This window comes from Pseudogymnoascus verrucosus (genome assembly GCF_001662655.1).
Source record: "Pseudogymnoascus verrucosus strain UAMH 10579 unplaced genomic scaffold scaffold_74, whole genome shotgun sequence".
Lineage (NCBI taxonomy): Eukaryota > Fungi > Ascomycota > Leotiomycetes > Thelebolales > Thelebolaceae > Pseudogymnoascus > Pseudogymnoascus verrucosus.
The window spans coordinates 48,888-74,889 of record NW_017263725.1 but is presented as its reverse complement, the minus strand read 5'-3'; the positions used below and the strand labels follow the sequence as shown (position 1 = coordinate 74,889).

Genomic DNA, 26,002 nt, shown 5'->3' with positions numbered 1-26,002 from the left:
GCGGCTCATTTCCATGCACAGGGCCTTGAGACCCCAGAGCTATGGGGCCTTTTTCAGATGGTGGAAGACGCATTAAGTTAGTTGTGTAGATCTTAGAATAACTTGAGATCCATTTGAATCGCCGCACCATCCGATCTTATCAATTCACGGCCTGCTGCAAGAATGCCGCGCGGGCCGTCGTCCATGAGAGCGGCGCGTGAGCACAAGGGCAAGTGCCTACTTCGTGTTCTTTAGTTGCAGATCTCTCAGACAGGTCTTACATCTCAATCTCATCCCGCCCTGTCGAGCATGGTTACACTGTAGGTGACGCAGCGGTGGCCATGGTAACACCGGTAGTGATGATAAACTAGCCTTCAATCTTTCATCCTGTATCCGGCTGGTGTTAGATCTTGATGGCACAGAATATATTTGACACCGACATATCTGATATCTCGCCATCCGATGATAGCTAATAGCCATGAACTCTATCCTCCGCGCGCGTTTGACTACCGCATGATCGGCAGTACCGACGAAGTAATCCGTTCATTGCATTGACGGAGTGGATCAGTCAAGTGTGAAGACGGCTAAGACAGCGAAATGTGGCTTTGGGACCGGATCGAAACTGCACCTATGGCAGAGGCTCTAGAGCGGAAATTCGCGCAAATAGCATTCATCAGTGGAGTTGAAGTCCTATAATTATAATAGTCGTCGTCAGTAAAAATGGAGACGATACTCTATGCTATACTGTACCTGCACACGTCGATGTTATTCCCTGAAAAGCCAATTGTCGATTTATTGGGCTCAGCGAAGCTTAATTGCCAATTCAGTTCATTTGAAATGATAACAGTAATACAATACCGCACCTATAGTGTCATTGAGTTATGTGGGAGGCAGATTTGAGGGATCGGGATCTGTAACGGGGAGGAATTCTGGTGGAGACGGGCTTTGCTTGGATACTTGCATATTATTTCCAAAACACCAACAACGGCACAGGGGCTAATTACCCACAAACCACCCGCCACCACCCACCACCACCAACAACAATCACTTACCACACACCATTAAGCTTCAAAAAGTAACTACCCACGAGCAATTTATGGCCCAATCTATGAGCAATTTGTGAGCCATGAGCCGGCCACGAGTACCGAAACATGGCCCATGAACCTTGACCATGAGTGTCACTACAGGCATTCATTGCCTCAAAAGACGTTACTCGTTACAATGCCGCCAACCTCTTAGCTTCTACTATGGATAGCTCCTTCCGCCATGACAACGATGCCCTGTCTCAACCTTCCTCTCTCTAGCCTCACTTACTACACTAAATTAAACTAACTGTTGACTATCTCGCTATGGCTGCCGGACTGCAGATGCACAGAGCTTTACCGTGCATATCACCATTCACCATGTTCGGTAGGTATCTGTCTTGTCTTGCTCCTTGTCTGTTGTCTCTCCCCCCCCCTCCTCCTACCCCCCCCACACACACTCCCTATGGCGTGGGATGTGAGACTACATGTAGCACACAGGCTTATACTTCTTAGAGACCTTCCTCCCACAAATAGACTCCGCCATGCTGGATACTGCCGTGCGAGGTGCCGCCGAGACCACGACACGGCTTGTCACAGATTCCACCTTCTTCCTCTCTTCCTTCCCTGGATGATACAAACGGCATCTCTTGGCCTTATGCAAACGAGCAACTTCCTTTACTAGCTGTCTCTTCTGTCATATTTCATTACTTTTGATACAACATATTTATTCTATCAAACTCCTGTCATTATCGTCTCATTGGCTCTTCAGTTAGTGTGTCCACCAACGCAACGTTAATTCCTCACACCTTCTTACTTTGGCCGGCATTGGAGGGAAGTGACAGGCACATCAAAACTCACAGATCGTCGACGGCTTGCAGGATAGTCCCAGGATCTGAAGGCAATAAATCTTCTATTTTATGAGCTAGAAGTGAGATACTGCTGTAGGTTTGCATTCCATCTCTCTGATTTGCACGCATGTCAACCGAATCGGATATATCATGCATAGTCCCGGAGGTTAGAGCACATATTTTCCGCCTCGACAGCACGGTGACGGCGATGCCCCCCGCTAGGACTTCTCACAACCTAAGTTTTACCCCACCGGGCCCGGTCCAGTTGGTGGTTTGAAGTCAAGCACTCGGTATCTTCAGGCGAAAGAGCTGTATACACCGTGCCGTGCCTGGCGTTTCGACAGTTTCACTCCTCGGCGGCTGTGCATACACCTGCGAAGAAGAAGCAACACACTTTTTAACATTGCCTCTGTCCATCTCTACCTCTGGGCGTCCTAAAAGGGAAATGCATGCGAGGTTTATAGCGGAGAAGAAAACGACGCCAGCAGTGTTTCATTCTTTGACACTATAGTAACTAATATATCAACAGTCGTATGATCTTATTCGTTCGCCTCATCGTCTGCCAGGACGTTGATTACCCTTGGCATCAAGATTAAGAAGATATCTGGAAGGCTGGATCCATTTTATCTGGTCGACATCCCTACGTTCGATCACTCGACTAGCATCGGATGGCAACTGTCAGCTAACAACCAAACATTTTACCTGGATGATTGTTCCACCAAGACATATCTTACTGCCTACGCGGATACAATAACAAAATGGAAGTCGGATTGATGCTAAATGCATCGCCCGACGATGCAGAGCAACCACGGCCACTACTCACCTGGGAAGCCACTATCCGAAGTCGGACGCCCTGGGACGCTGGCGGTTATTCACTACCCGTGAATCACGATCTGGATACGACAATCAGCAAACACATTCACCATCATGACTCCTCCCTTGAATCATCACAGACATATCCCACCAAGCATAGCTTATCAGACAGCCGCGGATCCCTCTCTTCTCTTGCTTCTGCATCAACTTCAACGCACTCAAGATTTTCCTCAGCATCAACTGTTGGCGGGTTTCAAGCCTTCACCAACTTCACGGACAGTTCCAAGTTATCAGATTCTACTGTGGACTGGACCAGTATTCTGGCAAACTCTGCAACTCTTTCACCAGCTTCTCCTGCCACGTTCAGCTTCCACCACTACCCGCCATCACCACGTGCGGAGCCAATACACGTCCTGGCTCAGATCGCTGAGCGACGATACATGGACGCTGACAGCGCTTCAGAAGAACACTACAAAGATAGTGAGATGGCTGATGCCGATACTAGAGCGACCAGCACCACCTCGGAACAGCCAGCGTTGTCGAGGACTGCATCGCCTACGGATGCTTTGCTTATCAAAAGGCACTCACCGCTAACACCCCAAGAGTCCGAGACAGCTGGGAGTGTGTCTACTCAGCCTCATCCTGCCGGCGAAGAAAACACCGCACCTTGGAAGTATCAACCACGAGCACAGCTCGACCGCCTGAACTCATTTCCACCATCGGAGAACCGCCGAGAGTTTGAGTCTCACTCGGGCCGGTTCGCTATGGAGTCTAGGCGTCATAAAAGGGCCTTCTCTGAGCCGCATATTCAAGGCCAGTCAGGTGCTTCATTTGGACAGCCTACAACCGATATGTTGGCAAGGTATCAGAGATCTGAGCCTACTCCACCATCCTCCCAGCACCCCGAGAATGAGTCGCCACAGGCCGAGACCCTAGATGGTACGTCGCATTTGGGTCCGCAATATACACCGCCACTACAGGACCAGCACTCGACATGCATGTTCAAAGAAGGATGCGATACGGGCTCGCAACCCCGGAAGGCCGTGTCTCACATCTTTGGTCGCAACAAGATGTGCACGCGACTAATCCCAGAGCACGTGTGGGTGCGATACTGCCGCAAACACTACCAAAGGAGTCGATACCGCGAGCCAAAGAACTGGCCTCGCTGCCAGTGTGATCTCGTCCAGAAACAGATCCAGAGACTAGAAGAATGGAGCGCCGAGAATGAGCGGCGTGGGGAAGGCGGTGTGGTCAGGAGCTGGGGTCTCGCCGTCCGAAAGCGAGAACAGAAACGACTTGATGATCTCGCATTATCAAAGGCGAGAGGTGGAAGGGGAAACCCATACGGTGGAAACTACGACGATGTCGACCCTTCCGCACCAGCCACCGCCGTCCCGTTGTGGCTCAGAAACCTATGCGGCAAGACCTACAGCACCCTCGACATCCGCGACATATTCAACCGTGTCCACCAAGAACTCCTTAACTCCCCTAGCCCCGTCTTCCCCGACATCGAGATCCTCCCACACATCACCCTCGACGGCGAAGAATCCGAATCCCCCATGCGCTACGGCGGGCGCCGCAAGACACCCACCACTGGCCACCACCAGCGATCCCGCTCGATGGGCGGCGCACTACCACCTCCGCTCGACAGTTTTCCGGAAGACTTGCAGTTCAACGCCGCTTCGAGGTCGAGGTCGAATAGCAATTTTGAAAATCAGGATAGTCCGCTTCATCACAAGAGGAAGCGTCGCGATTGCTCCCCTGAGGATGTGGATGCGGAACTCACGGCGCAGAGTCAGAGGCTTAGGCTTAATGTTACGACGGGGGCGTATGAAGCACACCCGTCTATCCTGTCTGCGTCCTCGAGCGCAAGTGACGTGTTCCAGGGCCATGGACCTTATCGATCGCCTCTACCCACGCCGCCCGCACTAACACCATCGTTGCAATCCCTCTCCAGCATCCTCGCCAACGAAGGACCAGCGACGCGCTACCCACTGCGCTCTAGCTCGACCATGCTCCTCGCCGCCCCCGATAATGGACATCGTCGCTCGCGATCCGATATCAATGGTTTCCCGTTCCCGGAACAGCCTGTGATGCTGTCGCATGTGCGCTCGTATTCTGGGGCCGCGGGGTATCAGTTTCCCGAGAACCACCATAGCCACCACAACCAGCACCCTCACCACCACCAACAGAACCAGGGAGTGCAGGCGGGGCAAGCGGGACAGACGGGACAGAGATACGCATCTGCTGCGAACGCGTTTGCGCGGGGAGGACATTCGAGACATCAGAGTACGCCTGTTGGGCCGAGATCGAGTCTTACGCCGCCTGGGGGGATGTCACTGCAGCCGCCGTCGTTGGGGAGGGGGTAGGAGAGGTTTGGAGGGGTGTTGGTGGCGAGGGGGCAGGAGTATGAGAAGAGATGATGGGCGCTATGTTGTTGTTGATGGGGGTGGGGATTATGGTATACGCTGCTCTCTTTTTTATTTCTTGCGATTTATTTTGGGTTTGTTGTAGATATCATATCGCCTGGACTGGAGGGACAGCACAAAAAAGGGCGGCTGTTTCTCTTCCGTCTGCCTACCTGTCTGTTCAGCTCTGGTTTTGGGGGGATCTCGGTTTTCATTCATGTTCATTGTTTTGGCTCGTTTATATAAATCCCTGGAGGATTCTTTTGTATTTGGGCGCACAAATGGGGGAAGGGAACGGGATGGGATAGGATGGGAAAGGGATTGGAATGGGAAAATGGCGTCGGGATCATTCTGTTGTTTTGTGTGCATTGCGCTGATTTCTCGGGATTGGAAGGCATGGGGTGGTGTATAAATGCCTGGCTGGGCTGGGTTGGGTTGGGTTGGGGTTTGGGGGTTGGCCATGGCTGGATACATGGCCTGGTCTGATCGGTAGCGTGGTAGATAGATAGTGTTGGAATAGAAAGCATGGTTATGTATCAATCAAATCAGTAATGAATCATTCGATCATTAAACAGTCAGTCAGTCATTCATTCAATCAATCTATCGGTGAAGGAATACAGTGCAGGTATCATCACACATTACCCCCCTCCTTCTATCTACCCTATCTACCCCCTCCTTTTCCTCCCCTCCTTTTAACTAGACACCTCAACACCCAACCCCTGCATCTCAACCCCCAAAAACTCTCCCGCACTCACAATCTCCGTACTCCCATAAACCACCCTCCTCCTCCCCGCCCCCTTCGCTGCACCCACACCCCCCTCACCCGTCCGCTTCGCCCACTCCAAAAGGTTACCGTATTCATCCATACTCCCGCCCCCCACTGTAAACACCACCGCCTCGCTGAACCCCTGGCGTCTTTGTCCAAAGCTCGCTCCTGTCCCGGGACCGAGACTACCCAGTCCGCCAGGCATAGGTGATGCCGTCCCACCGCGCGGCGCAGACGGCGGGGGGGCCGTCCCGCGCGCGTTGGCGGAGCGCGGGTCGAAATAAAGGTAATTCTCCGTCTTAGCAATCGCCGAACTGGAAGCAGCAGCAGGGTCCATAATACTCTCCGTAATCTTGGTAATAGTCAAATCGCGATTCGCAGGCAAAAAGTTTTTGACACCAGAGATTAGGGTCTCGAAGTTGGCGGTTACGCCGGTGGCGGCGAGGCGGTCGGTTAGGCGGTTGGAGATGGAGGAGAAGTTGCGGAAGAGGTCGGAGGAGGAGGAGGGGGGTGGGGCGGAGGGGGGGAGGGCGGTGGAGGTTAGCATTGTCATGCGGGTTGTTGCGCGGACTCTGTTGGGTTGGTTAGTTTGGGTTGCCAAAGGGGGGGTGAAATGGGAGAGGGGTAAACAGGAGAAAGACACGAACTTCTGAATATAAGCAACCGCACTAGTATCCGCCCCCGCCTTCCCCAGCGCCTCCACAAACCGATCCATATCCCCCTTCGAAACCTCCTGCTCAGTGCTCAAGAACCAGATAATGAAAACCCTCAACTTATCCAACGGTTCCTTCCCCTTATCCTCATCATTCAGCAACTCCAGCATCTGCGCCTTGGAGGTCTTCGTGATCGTCTCCTCGAGCTGGAAGTAGTTGTCCAGCTGGCGATTCTTTATTCCGTTCAAGAGCGCCGCGAGGATGTTCATGTGGATATCCAACACGGCTTTGCGCTCGCGCAGCTCGGGGAGAAGGGTTATGGCTGCTTTGAGGTGTTGTGCGGAGGCGCTGGTGTCGTTTTGGAGGTCCTCGAGGGAGGAGGCGCCGGTTTTCTTGGTGATTTCCGCGGCATCGTCTTTATACCGCATTAGCTCCGCATCAATATCCTCGGCGACTTGGGGGAATGGCAGGCCGGCGTTTTTGGTCCAGAAGAAGTCGTTGGCCGTAAGGTCGTAGCTGCGCTTCGTGGTGCCCTTGGCGGGGTTCTCCTCATCGATGGGGGACTCGACGGTGATGCGGTTGAGTTTCATGTTTAGCACGTCGTGGACGAGGGATTGGTATGTCCATGAGTGCGAGAGCATGGGGATCAGATCTACGTTCCTGTCTAGGATCAGGAGGACGGGGCGCGAGGATGTGGCGCTGGTGGATGTGGATGGTCGGTTGCCGGAGCTGGAGAAGAGGTTATCTTTCGAGTTTAGGATGTGGTCGCGTAGCTTGCGGTCGAGTTTCGCGGAGATCATCTCAGCTGCTGCGCCTTTGGGACAGCGGATGATGGGGATGACACCTGATATGATTAGCTACATCTTGCGATCCTGGAAATCGGCAAACATACCCATCGTAACAACGACGCTGAAGAGCCCGCTCACAATCCGCTCAATTATATTCTCCAACTGCTGATCCGTCGTCTTCGCGCTATTGAGCGCCCAGTACGTGTGATCCTTTCGCATCCCCAGACTAAACAGATCCGGCTCGCTAACGATGAAATTAAGGTACTGGTCGAAGACCTGGGCGATGTTCTCGGAGGTCCCGGCGTCGGCGGTCTGGGAGGCGAAGTCTTCGAGCAGGGGGCGGGGTATCGAGGAGAGGAAGTTGATGTAGGCGGGGGAGTAGAGGCCGCGGGTTAGGTCGGTGGTGATGGCTTTGAGGTTGTCGGGGGAGGGCTCGACGAGGTAGAGGACGGGGACGTCGGGGATGGGGTTTCGTGCTGATGCGATGTGCCTGGAGAAAGAAGTCAGCTGTGTGTTCTGGGAGTGGATGAGCTCAAGATGTGAGCTGTGAGAGCTCTAAAGTGTGAGCGTACATGTGCATTGTGACCCCCCATGTTCGCAAATCGCTGACCCTCAGCACGCTGCTAATGATATCCCGCCCAAGGTCGTCAAACACCAGGATCTTCCAGATAGGGTTTCCATCCTCATCCAGGATCGGCACGGAGGACGAGGTTATCTCATGGGAGCTGGCGTTCGGGTCGGCATGGCTGGCTGCGGGATCCTGGGCGTGGTTTAAATTGAGGATCTTCTCGATGGAGCCTGTTTGTGTCCCAGTTAGCTGTGGTTCTATTGTATTCGCAGTGGTGTTTGGTGCTTACGGATTTGGCGTTCGCGGAGGGATTGGTGGGTGGTCGCCATTCTTCGGCTGGTGGGTGGTTGATTAAGGAAGGGGGGGAGAGTTGGCGGGAGATGGGCGCATCAGTGTAGCGTGGGGAATGCTCTCATACAATTCTTGCAGTAGATGGCTGGGAGCTTCAATAATGGTAGTATTTGAGAGAATGAAGTTATCGTGAAGATATGGTGAGGTGAGGTGAGTTTCTTGTGCCTTGCCTGTGCCTCCGCGTCTATAATTATTAGAAGTGTCCCGTAGCAGTAGTGTAGTACAGTAGAGCTCTCCCTCCCTCCCACCGCCCACCACCACCAATCACCAACGGCACTCTCCGTCGTCATAGCTTACCTAAGCGAGACGTGGCCAGTGCATCAAGGATCTTCTTTCAATGGACCCAACGTCAAACACCGAAACCTCCTCCTCCTCCTTTCCCATCTCCTCCCTCTCTCTCTCCCTTCATACAATCGTAATAAATTCATCACCTCAAGCAGCGTACGAATACTCAAATTAAAAGGAACGCACGCGCAGTGTTTGCGCTGTTGTCCTGGCTGTACTGACAGGTCGCTGAACAGGCGCTGTAAAGGGGTGTAATACTCCCACGCAGGCGCTGGTCAGGACTGTCGGGTTCAGGGTCAACAGCAGGCGCATCGTTCTTTTTTCGTTGCGCGCGCGAGGAAGGAGTGAACAGGATACAGATACAGGATACAGTTGGTGGACAGAGGACAGTGTATACAAACAGACAGACAGACAAGACAAGCAGCAGTTGCAAAATACACGCGCAGGAACGTGTGTTGCTGCTGCGTGTTGCGCTGTTGTTGTCCCGCCTAAAAGGGTGTTTTTCTGCATTTACGTGCGTTGTCTGTTGTTGTCAGTCTGTTCTGGGGCTTTCCTGGGTTCTTTTACAGCGTCAAATATTGGCTGTACATACAGACAGTACAGTCGATCGCGAGAAGAGAAGCGCGTACAAATTGAGGCAGGAGAGGAGACCGAGGAGATATACCATACCGTACGTACGTACTCTTAATTCGACGTACAGAGAGAGCAGAGCAGAGCGACTTCATTTACAGTACGACATCACGACTATCTCACCTCATTCTGCAGTCCTCATTCTATCCTCATTCTATCCTCATTCTACACATTCTACACTCATTCTACAGTACATCATCCATGACTTTTAGCTGGGGAACAAGACCCGTTTGAACCCGTCCGTTGTTGACGAGTCGACCTTTTCTGGGAATTTACTGGGAACTGCCACCTTGTTCACGGTTCACGGCCCTGTTCTTGCAGCTGATTGGTTCTTTATCGCTTAGTGTCCCTTATCTCCACCGTCTCTGTCCAATACTCTCGCTGCTTTTAACGGCCTAAGAACGGCTCTGAACAACCTCCGCTGCTTTAACCCACCAGCCACCCAACCCAGCGGTCACGGGGTCAAATAACAAAAATAATCCGATAAAGCGGCACCCCCGCACGGTCCATCTAACAAATATGGATCACGTGCAGGATAATAACCCCATGAGAGGCAATGATAACTACTCGCATGAATTGGGTCAACAGATGAATAATTACATCGTCGATCCGTCTTTAATTGACCAAAATCAATGGGTGCAGCAGCAGCAGCCACAGTATGCTGAGGATATTTTCAATCCACAGCAGTACCAGCACCCGCATGCCCACCAGGAGCAGCAGCACCAACTCTCACATCAGCACCCCCAGCAGATCCAGCAGCAGCAGCAACAACAATATATCCAGCCTGCTCAGTCGCAATTTAATTACGTCGCTTCCCAGTCACCCGTGTATCCAAATGCGCAATATCAGGCCGTATATGGCCAGGAGCCTCTGCGCTCAAATAGCAGCCTCGGACAGTATGGGATTCAGTATGGCGCCTACCCGACCACCAGCCAGAGCCCTATACAGCAGATGGCCCAGCAGATGCCGCAACAGGTGCCTCTTCAATCGCACCAGCAGTATGCGCAAAACCAAGGCCAATACTCTTATTCCCCTCAACCTCAGGTGCCTGTAACGATCTCGCCGCATGACCTCGACAGAGCTGTGCAGTACCCTGCACCAGCACCGTCGAGAATTGTCTTGACACCACAGCCACTCCCCAGCAATGCTGCCAGCCAGAATTTCCGCCAGTCGTGGACGTCAGAGCCGGAGTTCCTGGAACAGCCTATTCCTGTCTCGACTCCGGTTCCTCAGTACCACCCTATCCAGCCGGAGATCCAGACTCAGCATGCCCCTATTCGACCTGTGGTTAGCCAACATGCCGCCATCTCACCCGTGCCTGCTTTGCCTTCTATTGCTGCAATCAACCCAGAACCAGTAAACCAACCGTCGCCAGCGAGCCAGCCTTTACCTAGCCAGCCTATTCCCAGTGTTTCGGACGCAGCTCAGAAATACGCTTCCGCACAGCTCAGGGTTACGCACCCAGAGCTGTTGGCTGAGACAAAGGATATTCCATCTCGCAGATTCTCGCAGGCACCTTTTGCGGTTCTTGGTGTAGGCTCGATTGAACTAGACAATAAGTATTCTTGTAAGTTAAAATCAGTAATCAAATGGTGTACTCACCCTCTTTGTGAGAACACCGAACTAATTGTCGTCCGTAGCAAAAGCACTTCCCGTCTGGCAAGGACGCCCTAACAGAAGTGGAAAGGTCCTAGTACCTGGCCTCGAGCATAGTAAGTGCTACCGAACCCCGCCCCCAACTTAGTCTCTTTATACAAGAGCCCATTTTTGACATCCCCCCGTCTAGAACTCTCCGCCATTCCCACAAGCAAACCCAAGAAAATCCGGGCCCCAGGTACAAAGAAGTACGCCAGTGCGAGGAAGTCTAATTTACTCTCGAAGGAGCGACTCGCGCCTTTATCTGCTGCTGCTGCTGCGAATATTCCTGCAGGTGAGATAGCGAGTCTTAGGCCGCCGTCGCAGTCGCAGTCGCCGGAATCGAGTGAGGAGGAGTATACGAGCTCGGAGGATGAGTCGGAGTATTCGGATGAGGAGGAGGAGGAGGTGGGGGATATGAGGACGCTAGACGAGGTAAGGACGTTTTTTTTTGTTGTTGTTTGTTGGTGGGGGTGGTGGTGAACGTTAAGCGTTTATGTTAAGCGTTTATGTTCGAGTCCCGAGACTTGAGTTTCCTTGATGATCAACAGAGTCTTGGGTTTCCTAGGCGATCAACAAAGAACCCTCCACTTCTCCTCCACCCTTTCCTTGTTCTTCTTATCATTGTTATTTTCTATTGTTTATTACTTGTTACTAACAATGGCACAGATTCGTCCCGAGCCGCGTCCAACGGATGTCGCCGAGGCGGCAACCTGGGATGCCCTTGGCATTATTTACAGTCCGCCAGGTCGTCGCGCAACAGCAGATGAGAAGATGAAAGTTGCTATGGGGTTCCATCCCTTCATTGCAGGTCTACGTGAAGAACTAGTACGAGTTACAGGAGAACTTGCCAAAGCGGAAACCGAGAAGCGTGATGCCGATGTCAAGAAGTTGAAAGTTGAGCGAGCTACGAGACAACAAGCTCTTGTTAATGCTTTGAATGTCGCCATCACTAAGGGACATCAAGATCTCAAAGACACGCTGGCTACGCATGACAAGTTCGTTGTTGGATTGACCAATATCCTCAGAAACTGTATCAAAGCAGATGACTACCTGGGCGATCTCGCTCTCGCAGTCTTCCACCTCATGTCCTCCTTCAACAAAATGAGCGAGGCCGTCTTGACTAGATCTAAATTCGATGGCATTGTCAAGAAGTTCAACAAAAACAGACTAGAAAGCAAGAATGTCGATCTCGAGGGAAAGCGGAGACAGGAAGATATTAGGCGCTTTGTGGAGAGTATCATGAAGAGCACGACTGAAGCACAGGATAGGGCTATAATGGCTGCTGCTGAAGACTCTGCGAAGAGAGCTGAAATGAAGGAGCCTATTGCGAGGGGGGAGCATAAACCTACACCTCCTGCGGATACCAAGGCGGGAATACAGGCGGTGTCGAGCTTGAAGAGACCTCACGAGCCTGATAGTGCTAGTAATTCACCAAATAAGAAGGTTGCTGCGGAAGGTGCGAAGGGACTTCCTGCCAAACCATCAGGCAACAAGATCCCCATCAAGGCTACTGGTTTCTTCGCCAAGCTCGGAAAACAAGGTCCGAAAGCCGCGCCAGCCACGACAATACCAGCAGCCAAGCCTGTGGCCAAAAGGCCCGCTCCATCTACAGGACCCTCTGCGCTATCTATGCTTCTTGACGACATCTCAAAGCCGAAAGAAATCCCCAAAGCACCCGCCGCACCCAAGCGCCCTGACGAAACACCCGAGCAGAAAGCCAGGAGAGAGCGCAAGGAGTCTAGACGTCATCTCAGGGTTCACTTCAAAGAGGGGGATAGCCTCACCGAAGTGCGGATTTTCACACACGAGCGATCGGAGGATGAGGGGCGCCAGGGTGAGATGCTGAGGGATGCACATGATGATCGTTCTGAGGGGATGATGCATAAACAGCGCTTCCAGGGCGTGGTGGAGGTGGATGATGAGGAGACTGAAGCTGAGGTGAATAGCAAGCCCTGGCCTGTGTTGAGTGAGGTTGATTTCTCAGCCTTGCCCGAGGGGTATTATGGGAAGGGTTTCACGTCGAGAGGTGGGCCGGTGGAGTTCGAGACGGAGCAACAAAGGATTCAGAGTAAGCGTGAGGATACGGAGTTGATGGTTGTTTACACGGATATTAAAGATATCCCGCATTCACCCAAGGAACCGCCCTTTGAACCTACAACCCCAGGAACAGAGGTACAACTCCGCCAACCGACAAACTTCCCAAAAGTCCAACGTCGACTCCTCGATATCAGACTCTACGGCCCTGAAGCAGCGATGTCACGTCTCTCCCGCAAAGAAGAAGAAGAACGCCTCGGTATCCACAGAGAAATGCAACATAAACGCGCTGCTGAAATCCTCGGGCTGCCGCCAGCTAAAGTTACCGTCCCGGACATGCTCAACGCTATCGGCACAAGCCCCCGTTTTGCCAAGAAATCGGCCCCACAAAAATCAATGGAGCAAATTATCTCAACCCTCGCAGAATTACAAGCTGGTACTACACCGATGTCAGCGCTCTTCCCACCCACCACCACCACCGCCGCTACCCAGCAACTCCAGCAGGCTCAACTCGCCTACCCCACACCGCCTGGCATGGATCCAGCGGATTGGACAAACCTCGCCACCATCTTCGCATCCAAGATCGGTCTCCCCTTCCCCGCTATCGAGGCACCGGAGTGGATGACCCCGGCCTCGAAGAAGATTTATTATGAGACCCTTCTTAAAGACCAGATCGCCAAGGCGGCGAGGGATAAGGCGTTCCTGGATCGGCAGATTGCGGAGGCGCAGCACCATGCGAGGGTTAAGTCTACCACCACTACGCAAGATGAGTTGATGGGGCAGCTGCAGAAGATTATGGGACAGGAACAGGTGTATCAGCCTCCCGCCGCTGCTGCGGCGAAGGATCAGGGAGAGTATGATCCTTCTGACCTCCAGAATATCCTCGCGGGGATGGGGTACCCGCAAAAACAGCAGCAGCAGTTGCCGTGGCCTAGCCAGCCACAAACAACCACCACCGCCGCCGCCACCAACTATGGAGCGCAGCAGACGCAGTATCAAGAACAGCCTGCTTGGCTCGCATACGCTGCTAGTCTGCAACAAGCTGCCCCTGCTCCACCTCCTACCTGGAACACTTCCTCTTCCGCCCAACAGCAGCAGTCTGGTGCGCAGACTTGGGGATCGTCGGGGGGTTATGGACAAGATGGTGCGGAGGGGGGAAAGAAACCGTGGGATAGCGGCGGTAGAGGAGAGGGTGGGGGGAAGTTTAATAAGAATAGGTTGGATCCGGATTATAAGCGCGGGACGAAGCCGTGTCGGTTCTGGCAGGAGGGGAAGTGTGCGAAGGGGGCGAATTGCACTTTTATTCATGAGCAGCAGTAGAGCCTGTTTGTGGAGGGGGGTTTTCTTTTGTGGACTGGGGAGGGAGGGTGTTTGTATAGCGCGGCGTTTGGGCTTGGGCATGAGTGGATGGGTGGTTTGGGGGAGGAAAGGGATGGGGGGTATACTACTGTATTTTGTAACAATAGGGGGTGCATATTGAGGAGGGAGGGGGGTGGTTGTATTATAGCGGAATGGAGAGATTAAGATTTGATTTGTGTGTGTGTGTGTGTGTGATGAAGATGTGTGGTTGAAGTGCTGATAGTGAAGTGAATGCTTTGCTATGGTGATGTTTGGTTTGTGAGAATATTGTTGTGGAATGTTCTGTTAAGTAAAATTCACTGTAATTATTTTACCGTGTTCGAAATTAGAAAATTGTAGAACGAAATAAGTAGATGGTAAATAAAGAAACCAGCAGTATAATGTAATTATAATTCTCTTATTGAATACAAAATACAAAACTACCCATATCTTCCCGAATACATTGTCAAGCTCCTAGATTCGAGGTGAATTTCTCACCACACATATTAAAATAAAATAAAATAATTTGTTTTAAGCTTTTGGATTTTTTGACTCCCAAAATTAGATTTATCATTCTAAGCACCTCTATCCACCCAAGTAGTTATCAATCGCCACAAACAAGGTCCCGAGTAACTCCGAGTCTGAATTACAATATGTGATAAACGAGGCTGAAAGGCTTTGTTTACATCGTATGATAACCCCCCCCCAATCGCTCCTTCCCCAACTCCTCAACCTCTCGCACCTTCCTCTCAATTCACCTCCCTCGCGCCTTCGCTATTCATCACAATTAAATCGTTTACATCCTAACCCCCCAAAATCCCCAAAATGTCCACCCACTGTAACTCCCACCACGCATCTCCCAACTCAGTAACTCACAATCCCCCCCCATCTCCCAAACCCCAACGTCACATCATCACACTCTCAGCCCCTATTATCTCATCCTCTCCCCACCCCACCTCACCCCACGCCTCACCCCATCCACAAACAGCCCACCATGCCCCCCCGCTCCAACGACAGAATACCACCCCCCAGAAACCCCCCCAGTACCTACAACGCCTTCTACACCTCCCTCCCCCCCAGCACCCCCAACCCCTTCTACACCTCCAACAACGCACTCAACACAACCGACCTCCCCCCCCAAACATCCCACTCTGACCGCAACTCCCTCCCACGCCCTAGCTACAGAACAGGACGCGTCGATCCAAATTTCGACGCCGCACGTATCGGACTTGATCTTGGCTCGCAACTCGAAGCGGAGTTACAGGCTGGGAGAGAGGCTGGAAGAGAGGCTGGAAGAGAGCAGATCGAGAGAAATTATAGGGAGGGACTGGATCGGGCGTTTAACGGACGAGAGGAGCAGGTTCAATATCCATTCGGCGGACAGTGGGAGACTCAGTCGCTTTTCGGAGGAGGGGAGCCGGTTCAGCAATCATACGGTGCACAGTGGCAGGCTCAGCAACCGTACGGCGAACAGTGGCAGGCTCAGATGCCATACTTTGGAGAGTGGCAGGATCAGCAACCATACGGCGGACAGTGGCAGGCTCAGCCGCCACACATTGGAGTGTCGCTAGCTCAGCCGCCATACGTTGGAGAGTCGCTGGCCCAGCAGTCCTACGTCGAAGAAACGGTTGCGCCCCCTGCTGCGTATGACAGTGTGCAAGATAGGCAAGGATATCTACTGACTGACCCTGCCGCAGCTGCAGCAGCTGTTACGACTGAGGCTTTAAGTTCCTCAAATCCCCAACCACAGGCGCCACACCAAGGGTCTACAAGGCGGCTGCGCGACTTACCGTTCCACCCTGATAACGTGAGAAAGCGGGAAAAAAAGCAGCTCGTGCGGCCTTGACCACCGAGCCCAAACCAAGCAGACTATCTGCTAGGGCTCGTCCCTTCCAAAGCCTGCGGAAACTGGCCCCAAAAGAAGCAGTGTCACTTCAGGACCTCGACACCGAACAAGACGGAATATATCAGGACCTCGACGCCGAACAAGACGGAATATATCAGGACCTCGACGCCGAACAAGACGGAATATATCAGGACCTCGCCGCCGAACAAGACGGAATATATGACATGGCGCCTCCCTCCTGGAATGTGGTCCCACAAGTGGGAGCGCCGCTCCAGGACCTCCCTGCCGGACAAGTCGGAGGATTTAACATGGTGCCTATCCCTACCCCCCAGGAAGTTGACCTAAACCTCGTAGCGCAGCTCCAAGATCTCACCTACCAACCAGGAGGAATACCTGACATATTACCTGCAGGCTTAACCCAGATGCCGGGCTTGGATCCGAGGTTTCTGCTTGGACCAGATGGACGACCTCCTGTCTTGCCGCCTCCACCCTCGGAACCGCTGCCGGATTTGGCAACGCAGTTTCGGAACGCGTTCGCCCAGTTGGAGGTTGGTAATGCGGCGGCGGCGGCTGCTGGGCCGGTAGAGCCCGTTGTTCCTGCTGCCCCGAAGAAGTTGGTCGTGGTTTGTTGTCTGGCGACGTGGGTAGGGGCGAAGGATACGGAGGATAAGTGGATTGGCATGCCGGCGCAGGGGACGAGGAAGGGGTGGGGGATGGATATGGCGAATCCGCAGGAGAGGGAATGTTGGAAGAAACACATTTGGAAGGGGTTGGAGGTTTTGAAGGAGATGGATGGGGAGGGGGTGTTGATGTTTTCGGGGTAAGTTCTCGTTTTTATATTTCGTCGCCTGACTGGACCATGAAATGTTTCTACATTTGTTTTGCTTGCACAGTTTCTTTGGCTGTGGTATTCTGCTACCTTTATGGTCTTTTTTATGTTTTCATATTTGTTTCATTACTGTCCTGAGATTTACGCTTTGTTTGGTTTTGGCGCTCTACTGTTATACCCCTTTCACTTGTTTATTTTTCCCCCAATCTTAAATTTTATGAATTTTCTGGGCCTGGTTACTCCGTAGAATAGTATCTAACATTATATAGGGGCCCGTGGTACGATAATAGTAGAATCTCAGCGGCAGAATCATACCAGGATTTCGCCAGAGCTTCAAACTACTGGGGCCACCTCAGGGGCGACAAGTACAAAGATTACCCCTCCCGCATCATCACCGAGGACCGTGCTATGGATTCCCTCCAGAACGTCATGTTCTCCCTCATCGAGTTCAATATCCGTTACAAGAACTTCCCTGAGGAAATGACGGTCATCAGCTACGAGCTCAAGCGCGAGCGCTTTGAGAATATTCACTTCAAGACGGCCAAGGAGATTCTGTTCCCGACACCACAGGAAGATATCGATGTCTCGTGGCAGGGAATCCCCACATTTATCGGCATCGACCCGCGAGATCTATCGGATAATTTCGGACCCGAGAAGGGAATCGCTATCGCTGAGCTGGAGACGCAGGTGAGGGATCTCTGGAGGGAGTCGCCGTATGGCCTCTCGCGGGAGTTGATGAGCAGGAAGGAGGAGAGAAATAGGTTGGTGATCGATCTCCATTATCAGCTTGTTTTTGCGGGGGGGGCGGAGCTGGTTGCGGCGCTGGAGAAGAATGCTAAGGCGGCTCCTCCGATTGAGGAGGTTATTGATATGAGTGTGAATTGAGGGTGGGACGTTGGGATGGGTAATGTTCTTGTAAATGGGTTTTGGGGGGCGTTTTGGCACGAGGGTAGCGTTGGAGTTTCACGGTGGGATAGAGGATCATGGTGTTTGTCCTCCAGCGTATTGGATTAAGAAATTGGTAGGCTCGGAAGCTGGGCTGGCCACCGTTCTTGCATTATGGGTTTGTGGGGTTGTTTCTGCATAATGGAGTATTGGAGTTTCACCGCAGGAGATAGGGTTATAGAGCTTGTTGCATAAATTTGAGGGCATTCGAACTCAATCCTTTACTTGTTAAGGCGAGCTACTGTAATTGCTACACCAGACTATAAACATCCAACCCACACAGTCTACAACTTAGTCTCCTCCTGCGCCGCCAGCACCCTAAACCCATGTCTCGGCGCATGCACCCTCACCGTCCCCTTCTGCGTCTTAACCTCAATCACAATCTCCTCGCCATCCAGTCCCACCAACGTCCCGCGATCCTTATGCGTAACCCCCGAATCCGTAGGATGCACAAGCACCTCCTGCCCCGGCTTCAACCCCAACGGATCCCGCTCATCCACCCCCTTCAACCCCTCCGCCCACTCACTCCCCCAAATCTTCTCCGCGGCCTCAAAACCCTTAAGTGCCTTCGCCTTCCCATTCGCCTTCCGCGCAGCTCCTGCCGCGGCATTGAAACGCTCCACCCACGCAAACACCTTAGGAAACGTCTCCTTGCTCGCCACCTCAGCGGGAATAGCGCCGGGCATCCCGAATACCCAGTGCAGCGGCCAGATGGCCTCGAGATCAACGCTCGACACCTGGGGGGTGTTGAGGAGCCACTTGCGTCCGTCGGCGAGGAGTCCGTTCTCCAAAAATGCGATGGCGGCGCGGACTTCGACTAGGGAGTCTGGACGCGCGCGCTCGATGAAGGCGGCGGACCAGGGGCGACCGCTCATGGAGGCGCGATCAGCGGTGAATTTCGGATCCTTGAAGAGTGGCAGGGAAGTAGGAATTAGCAGTGCTGCGCGGCCGAAGAGACCGCCGTCCGTGGTGGACGTGGAGAACAGTGCCGCAAGGGCGCGGTGCTCGGGGGTGGTAGGGGAGAGAGCTGGGTGTGCTGAGGAAGCGGGGAATAGCTCGTCGAGCTTGGAGAGGATGAGGCGCGTGTCGTGGTAGATGTCTCGGCCGATGGCGACGATGGGGATGCGGCGGTAGGAGACGCCGAGGGCGGCGACGTCGGGGCGAGGCATGATGGGTGGCTGGACGCATTCGGAGAAGGGGATGTTGCGGAGGTGGAGGTACCAGACTACGCGGCGGGCGTAGGGGGAGTAGGAGTAGTGGTAGACGATGATATCTCTGGAGGAAGACATGGTTGCGGTTGGGGATGTGGTGTTTGGTTTGGGGATTGAAGATGTTGGAGTGACGTGGTGGTATGAGAGTCAATGCTTGGGGATAGGTCGCTTTATATCAAATCGGAGTCGGGCAGATCAATTGCTCCGCTTGTGGTAAATATCTTGACTTGGATAGTAAGATGTGCAGTTCAAAGAGAGGAGAGATTACTTCAATTGAGAGGATCATTGAGCACTTATCATGTGTTCTTGGAAGTCGGCACGACAATCATCAAAAGTGTGGGGTAGCTAGTGTGGGGTGCCGAGGTCCCCAAAAGCCAAGGAATCTGGATGCATCTCCAACCCACTCTAAAAATAAGCCAATCACGTGCCTTGGATTTACGCCGCCAGATAGATTGATGTTTAAAATTCAACTCAATGAAGAATGATTAGTTTTTGAGATTTCCTCAAGTTAATATTCAATTCTCACTAAACATGAAATCATGATGAGTGCCTTGAGCTACGGGGCGTCGCGAGGGTTAAAATAGAACCCCTCAGTACTTCTCTCCGGTGATCTCCTCCCTTGTCTCAAGCTCCGTCAAGTTCTTGTCTTTGCGCAAATCATCTGGCAACGTACCCAATGCTCTCTCGCCAAACAGAAGATCGATATCCTCGAGCGATACTTGGTTGGTCTCCTTGAAGAAGAAGAAGATGACGGGGAACGTAATGACGACGTTGAACGCAACAAAGACGAAGTAGAACTTGTAGCCCAACTTCTCAAGTCCCAATGGGCTGACCTGCGCGAACAGCGTCGCGACGAGCCAGTTTCCAATACCGGTGGCGAAGGCGTTTCCGCGAGCACGGATCTGCATAGGCATGACTTCGGACATGTACACCCAGGAGATGGGACCGAAGGACCAGGAAAAGATGGCGGAGACCAGGAAGAGGAAGAAGACGCCGGCAATGGAGAGGCTGTGCCTCGAGCCGTCTGTGTTCTGGGAATTGATGGCTCCCTCGCAGATTAGGGCGCAAGTGATACCGATGGTGCCCATGAGGAGAGGCTTGCGACGGCCAACGCGATCGAGGATGAAGACGATGAAGATCAAATCTGAAGATGAAATATTAGTACATAGGTCCATAGGGAAGATCAGAGTAATTGGACAGTGGGGTGGAGATACGTACTTGCTAGTGGACCAACACAGTTGTAGATACCAGAGAGGAGAATTTCCTTGCCGCCTGTGAAGCCTAAAGCCTTGTACATGGGAACTTGATAGTAGCCAATAACATCTAGAGATGTCAGTATGATTTCTCAATGGGTATGATATCCAGAAACTCACTGATTCCACTGAGTTGAGTGAAGACTTGGACCGCAACACCATGGAACAATCTTATCCTCCATTCCTTCACTGTAAACATGACTCTCCAGCCTGGAACCGTGATGGCCTTCTCAGCCGCGATGGTCTGTCTGATCTCGTTAAATTCGCTCTCTATCCACTCGTCTGTAGGTTTTATTAGTAAAGTCGTATGAACTAATGGATCAGACAAAAATAACATACCATTGTGTCCATCGTAGTGGAGCTTCTTCAACACCCTCAAGCCCTCGTCCTCCCTATCGGTGGCGATCAAGTGACGTGGGCTTTCGGGGAAGAAGAACAAGCCGCAGAATAGGATCTACCAACCAGTCAGATCAACATTTGGAACAGAGCGAGGTTAGCAACTTACGATACATGGTACAGCCTGGAAGGCCAAGGGGAATCGCCATTGGAACGCAGATTGATCTCTGTGATGAGCTCCGTATCCCACCCATGTCGAACTACATCAGAATTAGCCTCTCGTCGTGACCATTAACCACCGAGAGTACTCACACAATGAAACCAACACCAATCATTTGCTGGGCCATGCCGACAATCATACCACGAATCTTCGGGTGCGCACACTCAGATTGGTAAACCGGTACACTCATACTGAGCAACCCCACCGCCCACCCAGCCATGATACGGCCAGCAAGCATCATCCCCAAGTTCACAGCCGCAGCTTGGAGAATCGCACCAACCATGCAAATCAGCGCGCCCATCTGAATCGTCATCTTTCTCCCGAAGCGATCCATGGTGAGACCTCCCATCAGCGACCCAAATACGGCGCCACCATTGAAGGTGGAATTGATGGCACCAATAATGGAGGAGGTATCAGTGGTGTTGAAGTACTCGAGGAAATTTGGGGACCCGATAACATCGGTCATGACACCGGCATCGTATCCAAACAGGAAAGAACTGGACGAAGGTTAGCAGCCTCCTCGCGCATTTTCTTACTATCCCCAGTGGTACCAACCCCGTAGCAGCGAAGATCGCGAGCGAGACATTAAATATTTTGCCCATGGCGACGATCTGGCCCAGCTCAGGCGACTACAATATCCAGGCGGGGGGATTCTGAGCGTTCTTCTATTTTGAAGCAAAAGCGCGACTTCAACTTCTTGTCGACAAACACCTCTGACTGCATGGGAAAAAAAGCTGGGCGCGCGACGCTCATTATGAATAGTCGCAGCATCTCGGTCCGATGAGGCTACAAGGGCCATATCCAGAGAAATCTTACCGCGTGGTCCACACGCGCCACGAGATCGCCGCCGGAGTGGTTGTACGCTACCCCTCTCATGTTCCGGTTAAATCTACGGTGAAAGCTCATTCGTTAATAGCACAGGCATGTTGGAGACAAAGGAGCAAAGGAGCAAAGTAACGCTTGACTATTCCGACGAGTTCAGTGGGAATAAACCTACCAGAGCATGTGGAGTGCTCATACGAAACTTCTCCGCAAAGTGTACTTTTTCCAACCTTGGGGATTCTCGGGACGGAGCTTGAAGGGGTGTCCGCCACTCAGAAAATTATCCGTAGTGGCCCTGGACCGGCCTGGGTTTGGACCCGGAGCTGACACTGGCTGTCACTGGACTGACAGCGATAGTCGCCCCACAGCGGAGGGACGTTACCGGACTGGGGTCGGCCAACTTCCCCACCCCCGCAGGTCTTTCTATTGTGGTTTTACGTCGGTTTACGTGGGGAGGCACGGGGAAGCATTGGGGTTGACAATATCCCCACCGGAGCTTGTGCAATGGGGGTTGCCGACTCTAGAACGACCAAGAATATCTCAAGAACATGCCGGACTGCACTAAGGTACAGTAGCATAATGCATAGTATAGTGCGCAGCATAGTGCAATACAGAAATCACCCTCCGAAGCTACTCAAGTCCATACATGGCGTTAACCCTAAAAGGAAGTAACGCACCAGCAATCATACCTCACTAAATGACGCTGTAATATCCATGCCGAACCCCGCAGGAAACCTCACCGTTGATCACTTCTCAACGCGGGGCACAACCTGGTCTCGCGCTGCCAAAGATTAATTTTCACTTTGGACCGCCTCGTGGCAGGCAGAAAATACCGCTGGAATGATCCGAAAGAGCTGATCTCTTTAGCCAACATCGGATGCAGATTTAGATGAGATGATGGGGTTAATGCAGGCGGAGAAAGGCGGTGCCTGACGGATGACGCTGCGAAGAACATGGGCTATAAGATGGAGCTTCGGGAACTGAGTCTTGAGCTCTGAAGCGCATCGTCGATCACTCGCAGTAACATTTACTTGTTCCTCTAAAATCTGCTGGCCTTCGAGCACCCGCCTCAACAATGAAGCTCTCCATTGCGGCAGCCACTGCGCTGCTCTTCGCGATCAGCGAAGCCGCCGCTGATGTCTCCTCCAAGACACCCCTCTACAAGAACCCCAAGGCCAAAGTCGACGACAGAGTGGCTGATCTGCTCAAGCGGATGACAATTGAGGACAAGACATCCCAATTGGTCCAGGGAGACATCCGGAACTGGCTCGACACGGACACCGGTGCCTTCAACAAAACTGGCCTGGAATGGAGCATGGCTACGCGCAGTGGTTCCTTCTATGTCGGTGTTCCAGTTGACCAGCAATGGATCGCAGAGAACATCAAGAAGGCCCAGGACTACCTCGTGCACAACACCACACTCGGGATTCCGTCTTTCACCCAGACCGAGGGTATCCACGGCTTCTTGATTGGGGGCGCTACCATCTTCAACTCCCCAATTGCATACGCCTGTTCCTTCAACCGCGACCTGATTCGCAAGATGGGCAAGGTAATTGCTCAGGAAAGCGCCGCCCTCGGCGTCAACCAGATCTTTGCTCCATTGGCTGATTTGGCCCGCGAGCTGCGTTACGGTAGAGTTGAGGAGACCTTTGGTGAGGATGGATACTTGGCTGGAGAGATTGGCTACGAGTACATCAAGGGTAATAACTCTCATATGCAAACGACGGAATTCTGCTAATATTTTACAGGCATGCAAGGAGAGGGCGTCAGCGCCATGGTCAAGCATTTCGCAGCGTTCGGAACCCCTGAGCAGGGTCTCAACACTGGCCCAGTTCACGGTGGAGAGAGAGAGCTCAGGACCACCTATCTCCCATCGTTCAAGCGCCAAATTATCGATGCTGATGTTTACTCCATCATGACCTCGTATAACTCGTATGATGGTGTCGCCATGGTTGCCAACTACCACGTCTTGACCGAGATCTTGAGAAACGAGTGGGGCTACAAGTACTTCACCATGAGTGATGCGGGTGGAACCGATCGCCTCTGCGACCAGTTCAAGATGTGCAAGACCAACCCTGTGGATATGGAGGCTATTGTCAACTATGTACGTAAACTCTGCTTTGAGAAGAAGTTCCATTCTAACCATCCCAGGCTCTTCCCGCAGGAAACGATGTCGAGATGGGCGGTGGATCTTACAGCTTCACCCAGATTCCCAAGATGGTCAAGTCTGGGAAGCTGGACATCAAGATCGTCGACCAGGCAGTCTCGCGTCTTCTCAAGGCCAAGTTCACCTGCGGCCTTTTCGAGAACCCATACCTCGGTGTCCCAGCAGCGGAAACCCCAAAGCACATACACACCAAGGCGAATGTTGCTCTGGCTCGCCAGATTGATACCGAGTCGATTGTATTGCTTGAGAACCACAACAACATCCTTCCTCTGTCCAAGACAGCTAACATTGCTGTTATCGGACCAATGGGACATGGTTACATGAACGTGAGTTATCATCCAAATATCCACAATTAGAATGCCTTGCTGATAATTTGCAGTACGGCGACTACGTCGTAAACGGCAGCTACCTCACCGGAGTCACCCCCTACGACGGCATCAAAGCCGCCAGCAAAGGATGTAAGTACCCTTTCCCCACCACTCCCCACCCCTTAACAATCGACCCCTTCCTAACACATCCCAGCCACCACCTTCACCCAAGGTTGCGAGCGCTGGTCCTCTGACCAATCTGGTTTCGCCGACGCTGTCGCCGCCGCCACCGCCGCCGATGTCGCTGTCGTAGTCGTCGGCACTTGGTCCCGCGACCAGAACCAGCTCTGGCAAGGCCTCAACGCCACCACCGGTGAGCACGTCGACGTCTCGAACCTCAACCTCGTCGGCGCCATGCCTCACCTCGTCAAGGCCATCATTGACACCGGCAAGCCAACCGTCGTCGTTTTCTCCTCCGGAAAGCCCATTACCGAGGCCTGGATCTCGGAGCAGGCGTCGGCGCTTGTTCAGCAATTCTACCCCTCTGAGGAGGGCGGAAACTCCCTCGCTGACATCCTTTTCGGCAACGAGAACCCATCCGGAAAGCTCTCCGTCGGCTTCCCATACGATGTCGGAACTACCCCCGTCTACTACGATTACCTCAACTCCGGTCGTCCCGTCGATATCGGCAAGGAATACGAGAACGGCACCCTCCAATTCGGCCACCAGTACGTTCTCAACAACCCACTCCCTCTCTACGAATTCGGTTACGGCAAGTCCTACTCCACTTTCGAGTACGGCCCTGTCAAGCTCTCGAAGACGAAGGTGAGCGCCAAGGACACCGTCACTGTCTCCGTGGACGTAACCAACAAGTCCACCCGCGACGGCGCGGAGGTCGTGCAGGTCTACGTTAAGGATCTGATCACCAGCGTCGTGGTGCCGAATATCCAGCTCAAGGGGTTCGAGAAGGTGGTTGTTAAGGCCGGGAAGACTGTTACAGTCAAGATTCCGTTGAACGTGCAGGATTTGGGGCTGTGGGATATTAGGATGAAGTATGTTGTTGAGCCTGGAGACTTCCAGGTGTTGGTGGGCAGCTCGAGCAAGGACCTCAGGGGCACTGCTACGTTTACTGTGTAATGAGCTAGGTAGTCGCGTGCGGGAGGGTGGATGGTTGGAAGGCAATTCCACATAAAGAAGATAGTATAGTAGTAATCGAAGCGCAATGAAGTGCCGTATTAATCGAGCCCATAATCTTATTTCGCGGTACTGTCAACTTGCAAATCTACCACCATATCAACCACTCTCCACCTCATACATCCCATTTATCATCACCACCAACTTACAATCCAACCAAAACCTCAACTTACATCACGGCTCGGATCCACTCCCTCCATATTACTCTCTACCCTCGCTGGGCTAAATAACGGGTAAACCAAACCCAGTCCTCGCAGGGCTGCAAGATAATCCACCATTCATCGCCCGCGTTGTGCATGGGTTGTCGGGTGCGCATCGGTCCGGTAACCGATCACATTTTTTGTCGCAGGTGTCTGGAGATATATTTTCTGCCTATTGGAAATAACGAAGGAAGAGGACTAATATTTAAATTCGTTATCCCTACCATCGCGCTCTTTTCTAATATCCCATTCCCGTTAAATACAACACACCACCCGCCTTCTCAACCCATCATCCTTACTGTAACCTATGCTACCAGAACTCACAACCTACAAACCTCCATGCGCCACCCTCAGCCACAGATCATCAACGACAACGTTTCAAGTTTCATTAGAGCAGACGTCCTCAAAGATAGTACTGCGATATGCACAGTGGAGCAGGAGTCGCAGTAGGTGAGAGAGAACATCGCAGTAAAGAGCTGTTATATATATAATTATACATATAACGGGGTTCTCCTTCCAGCACCAAAACCATTATTGTATATGCTGT

At 52.5% G+C, this 26,002-nt stretch overlaps 7 protein-coding genes across 7 annotated transcripts; 4 read left to right on the top strand and 3 right to left on the bottom strand.

The window, feature by feature from the left end:
* Window positions 1-882: 882 nt before the first annotated feature.
* On the top strand, window positions 883-5,034 carry VE01_10172 (uncharacterized protein; the record flags this gene model as incomplete). The annotated part of the gene is made up of 3 exons (XM_018279578.2): window positions 883-1,389; window positions 1,518-1,945; window positions 2,382-5,034. Exon 3 carries the CDS (start codon window positions 2,611-2,613, stop codon window positions 5,032-5,034), a length of 2,424 nt encoding a protein of 807 aa, XP_018125562.1. The 5' UTR covers window positions 883-1,389; window positions 1,518-1,945; window positions 2,382-2,610.
* A 731-nt stretch (window positions 5,035-5,765) lies between these two features.
* On the bottom strand, window positions 5,766-8,401 carry SLY1 (Vesicle trafficking between the ER and Golgi; the record flags this gene model as incomplete). The annotated part of the gene is made up of 5 exons (XM_018279577.2): window positions 8,138-8,401; window positions 7,853-8,078; window positions 7,385-7,770; window positions 6,487-7,336; window positions 5,766-6,411 (listed from the first exon to the last, which is right to left on the bottom strand). Exons 1-5 carry the CDS (start codon window positions 8,175-8,177, stop codon window positions 5,766-5,768), a joined length of 2,148 nt encoding a protein of 715 aa, XP_018125561.1. The 5' UTR covers window positions 8,178-8,401.
* Window positions 8,402-8,555: 154 nt separating this feature from the next.
* On the top strand, window positions 8,556-14,184 carry VE01_10170 (uncharacterized protein). The gene is made up of 4 exons (XM_018279576.2): window positions 8,556-10,681; window positions 10,755-10,826; window positions 10,901-11,184; window positions 11,419-14,184. The coding sequence occupies exons 1-4, from the start codon at window positions 9,634-9,636 to the stop codon at window positions 14,104-14,106; spliced, it is 4,092 nt and encodes a 1,363-aa protein (XP_018125581.1). The 5' UTR covers window positions 8,556-9,633; the 3' UTR covers window positions 14,107-14,184.
* A 934-nt stretch (window positions 14,185-15,118) lies between these two features.
* On the top strand, window positions 15,119-17,684 carry VE01_10169 (uncharacterized protein; the record flags this gene model as incomplete). Its single annotated transcript, XM_018279575.1, has 3 exons — window positions 15,119-15,931; window positions 15,979-16,790; window positions 17,069-17,684. The coding sequence occupies 3 exons, from the start codon at window positions 15,119-15,121 to the stop codon at window positions 17,682-17,684; spliced, it is 2,241 nt and encodes a 746-aa protein (XP_018125584.1).
* Window positions 17,685-17,952: 268 nt separating this feature from the next.
* On the bottom strand, window positions 17,953-19,250 carry VE01_10168 (uncharacterized protein). Its single transcript, XM_018279574.2, has one exon. The coding sequence runs from the start codon at window positions 19,031-19,033 to the stop codon at window positions 18,029-18,031; it is 1,005 nt and encodes a 334-aa protein (XP_018125585.1). The 5' UTR covers window positions 19,034-19,250; the 3' UTR covers window positions 17,953-18,028.
* Window positions 19,251-19,372: 122 nt separating this feature from the next.
* On the bottom strand, window positions 19,373-21,791 carry VE01_10167 (uncharacterized protein). The gene is made up of 7 exons (XM_018279573.2): window positions 21,320-21,791; window positions 20,857-21,261; window positions 20,714-20,804; window positions 20,548-20,662; window positions 20,329-20,490; window positions 20,174-20,278; window positions 19,373-20,099 (listed from the first exon to the last, which is right to left on the bottom strand). The coding sequence occupies exons 1-7, from the start codon at window positions 21,364-21,366 to the stop codon at window positions 19,546-19,548; spliced, it is 1,479 nt and encodes a 492-aa protein (XP_018125590.1). The 5' UTR covers window positions 21,367-21,791; the 3' UTR covers window positions 19,373-19,545.
* Window positions 21,792-22,033: 242 nt separating this feature from the next.
* Window positions 22,034-25,279, top strand: VE01_10166 (uncharacterized protein). Its single transcript, XM_018279572.2, has 5 exons — window positions 22,034-23,286; window positions 23,335-23,690; window positions 23,738-24,079; window positions 24,133-24,211; window positions 24,276-25,279. The coding sequence occupies exons 1-5, from the start codon at window positions 22,662-22,664 to the stop codon at window positions 25,196-25,198; spliced, it is 2,325 nt and encodes a 774-aa protein (XP_018125591.1). The 5' UTR covers window positions 22,034-22,661; the 3' UTR covers window positions 25,199-25,279.
* Window positions 25,280-26,002: the final 723 nt, after the last annotated feature.

Coding starts and splice junctions, on each gene's coding strand:
- VE01_10170 (XM_018279576.2), top strand. CDS start 9,634: ATGGATCACGTGCAGGATAATAACCCCATGAGAGGCAATGATAACTAC. Junction 10,682..10,754: donor ACTAGACAATAAGTATTCTT/GTAAGTTAAAAT, acceptor TGTCGTCCGTAG/CAAAAGCACTTCCCGTCTGG. Junction 11,185..11,418: donor ATATGAGGACGCTAGACGAG/GTAAGGACGTTT, acceptor ACAATGGCACAG/ATTCGTCCCGAGCCGCGTCC.
- VE01_10166 (XM_018279572.2), top strand. CDS start 22,662: ATGAAGCTCTCCATTGCGGCAGCCACTGCGCTGCTCTTCGCGATCAGC. Junction 23,287..23,334: donor TGGCTACGAGTACATCAAGG/GTAATAACTCTC, acceptor AATATTTTACAG/GCATGCAAGGAGAGGGCGTC. Junction 24,212..24,275: donor CAAAGCCGCCAGCAAAGGAT/GTAAGTACCCTT, acceptor AACACATCCCAG/CCACCACCTTCACCCAAGGT.
- VE01_10167 (XM_018279573.2), bottom strand. CDS start 21,366: ATGGGCAAAATATTTAATGTCTCGCTCGCGATCTTCGCTGCTACGGG. Junction 21,262..21,319: donor GCGATCTTCGCTGCTACGGG/GTTGGTACCACT, acceptor ACCTTCGTCCAG/TTCTTTCCTGTTTGGATACG. Junction 20,805..20,856: donor ATTGGTGTTGGTTTCATTGT/GTGAGTACTCTC, acceptor ATTCTGATGTAG/TTCGACATGGGTGGGATACG.
- VE01_10168 (XM_018279574.2), bottom strand. CDS start 19,033: ATGTCTTCCTCCAGAGATATCATCGTCTACCACTACTCCTACTCCCCC.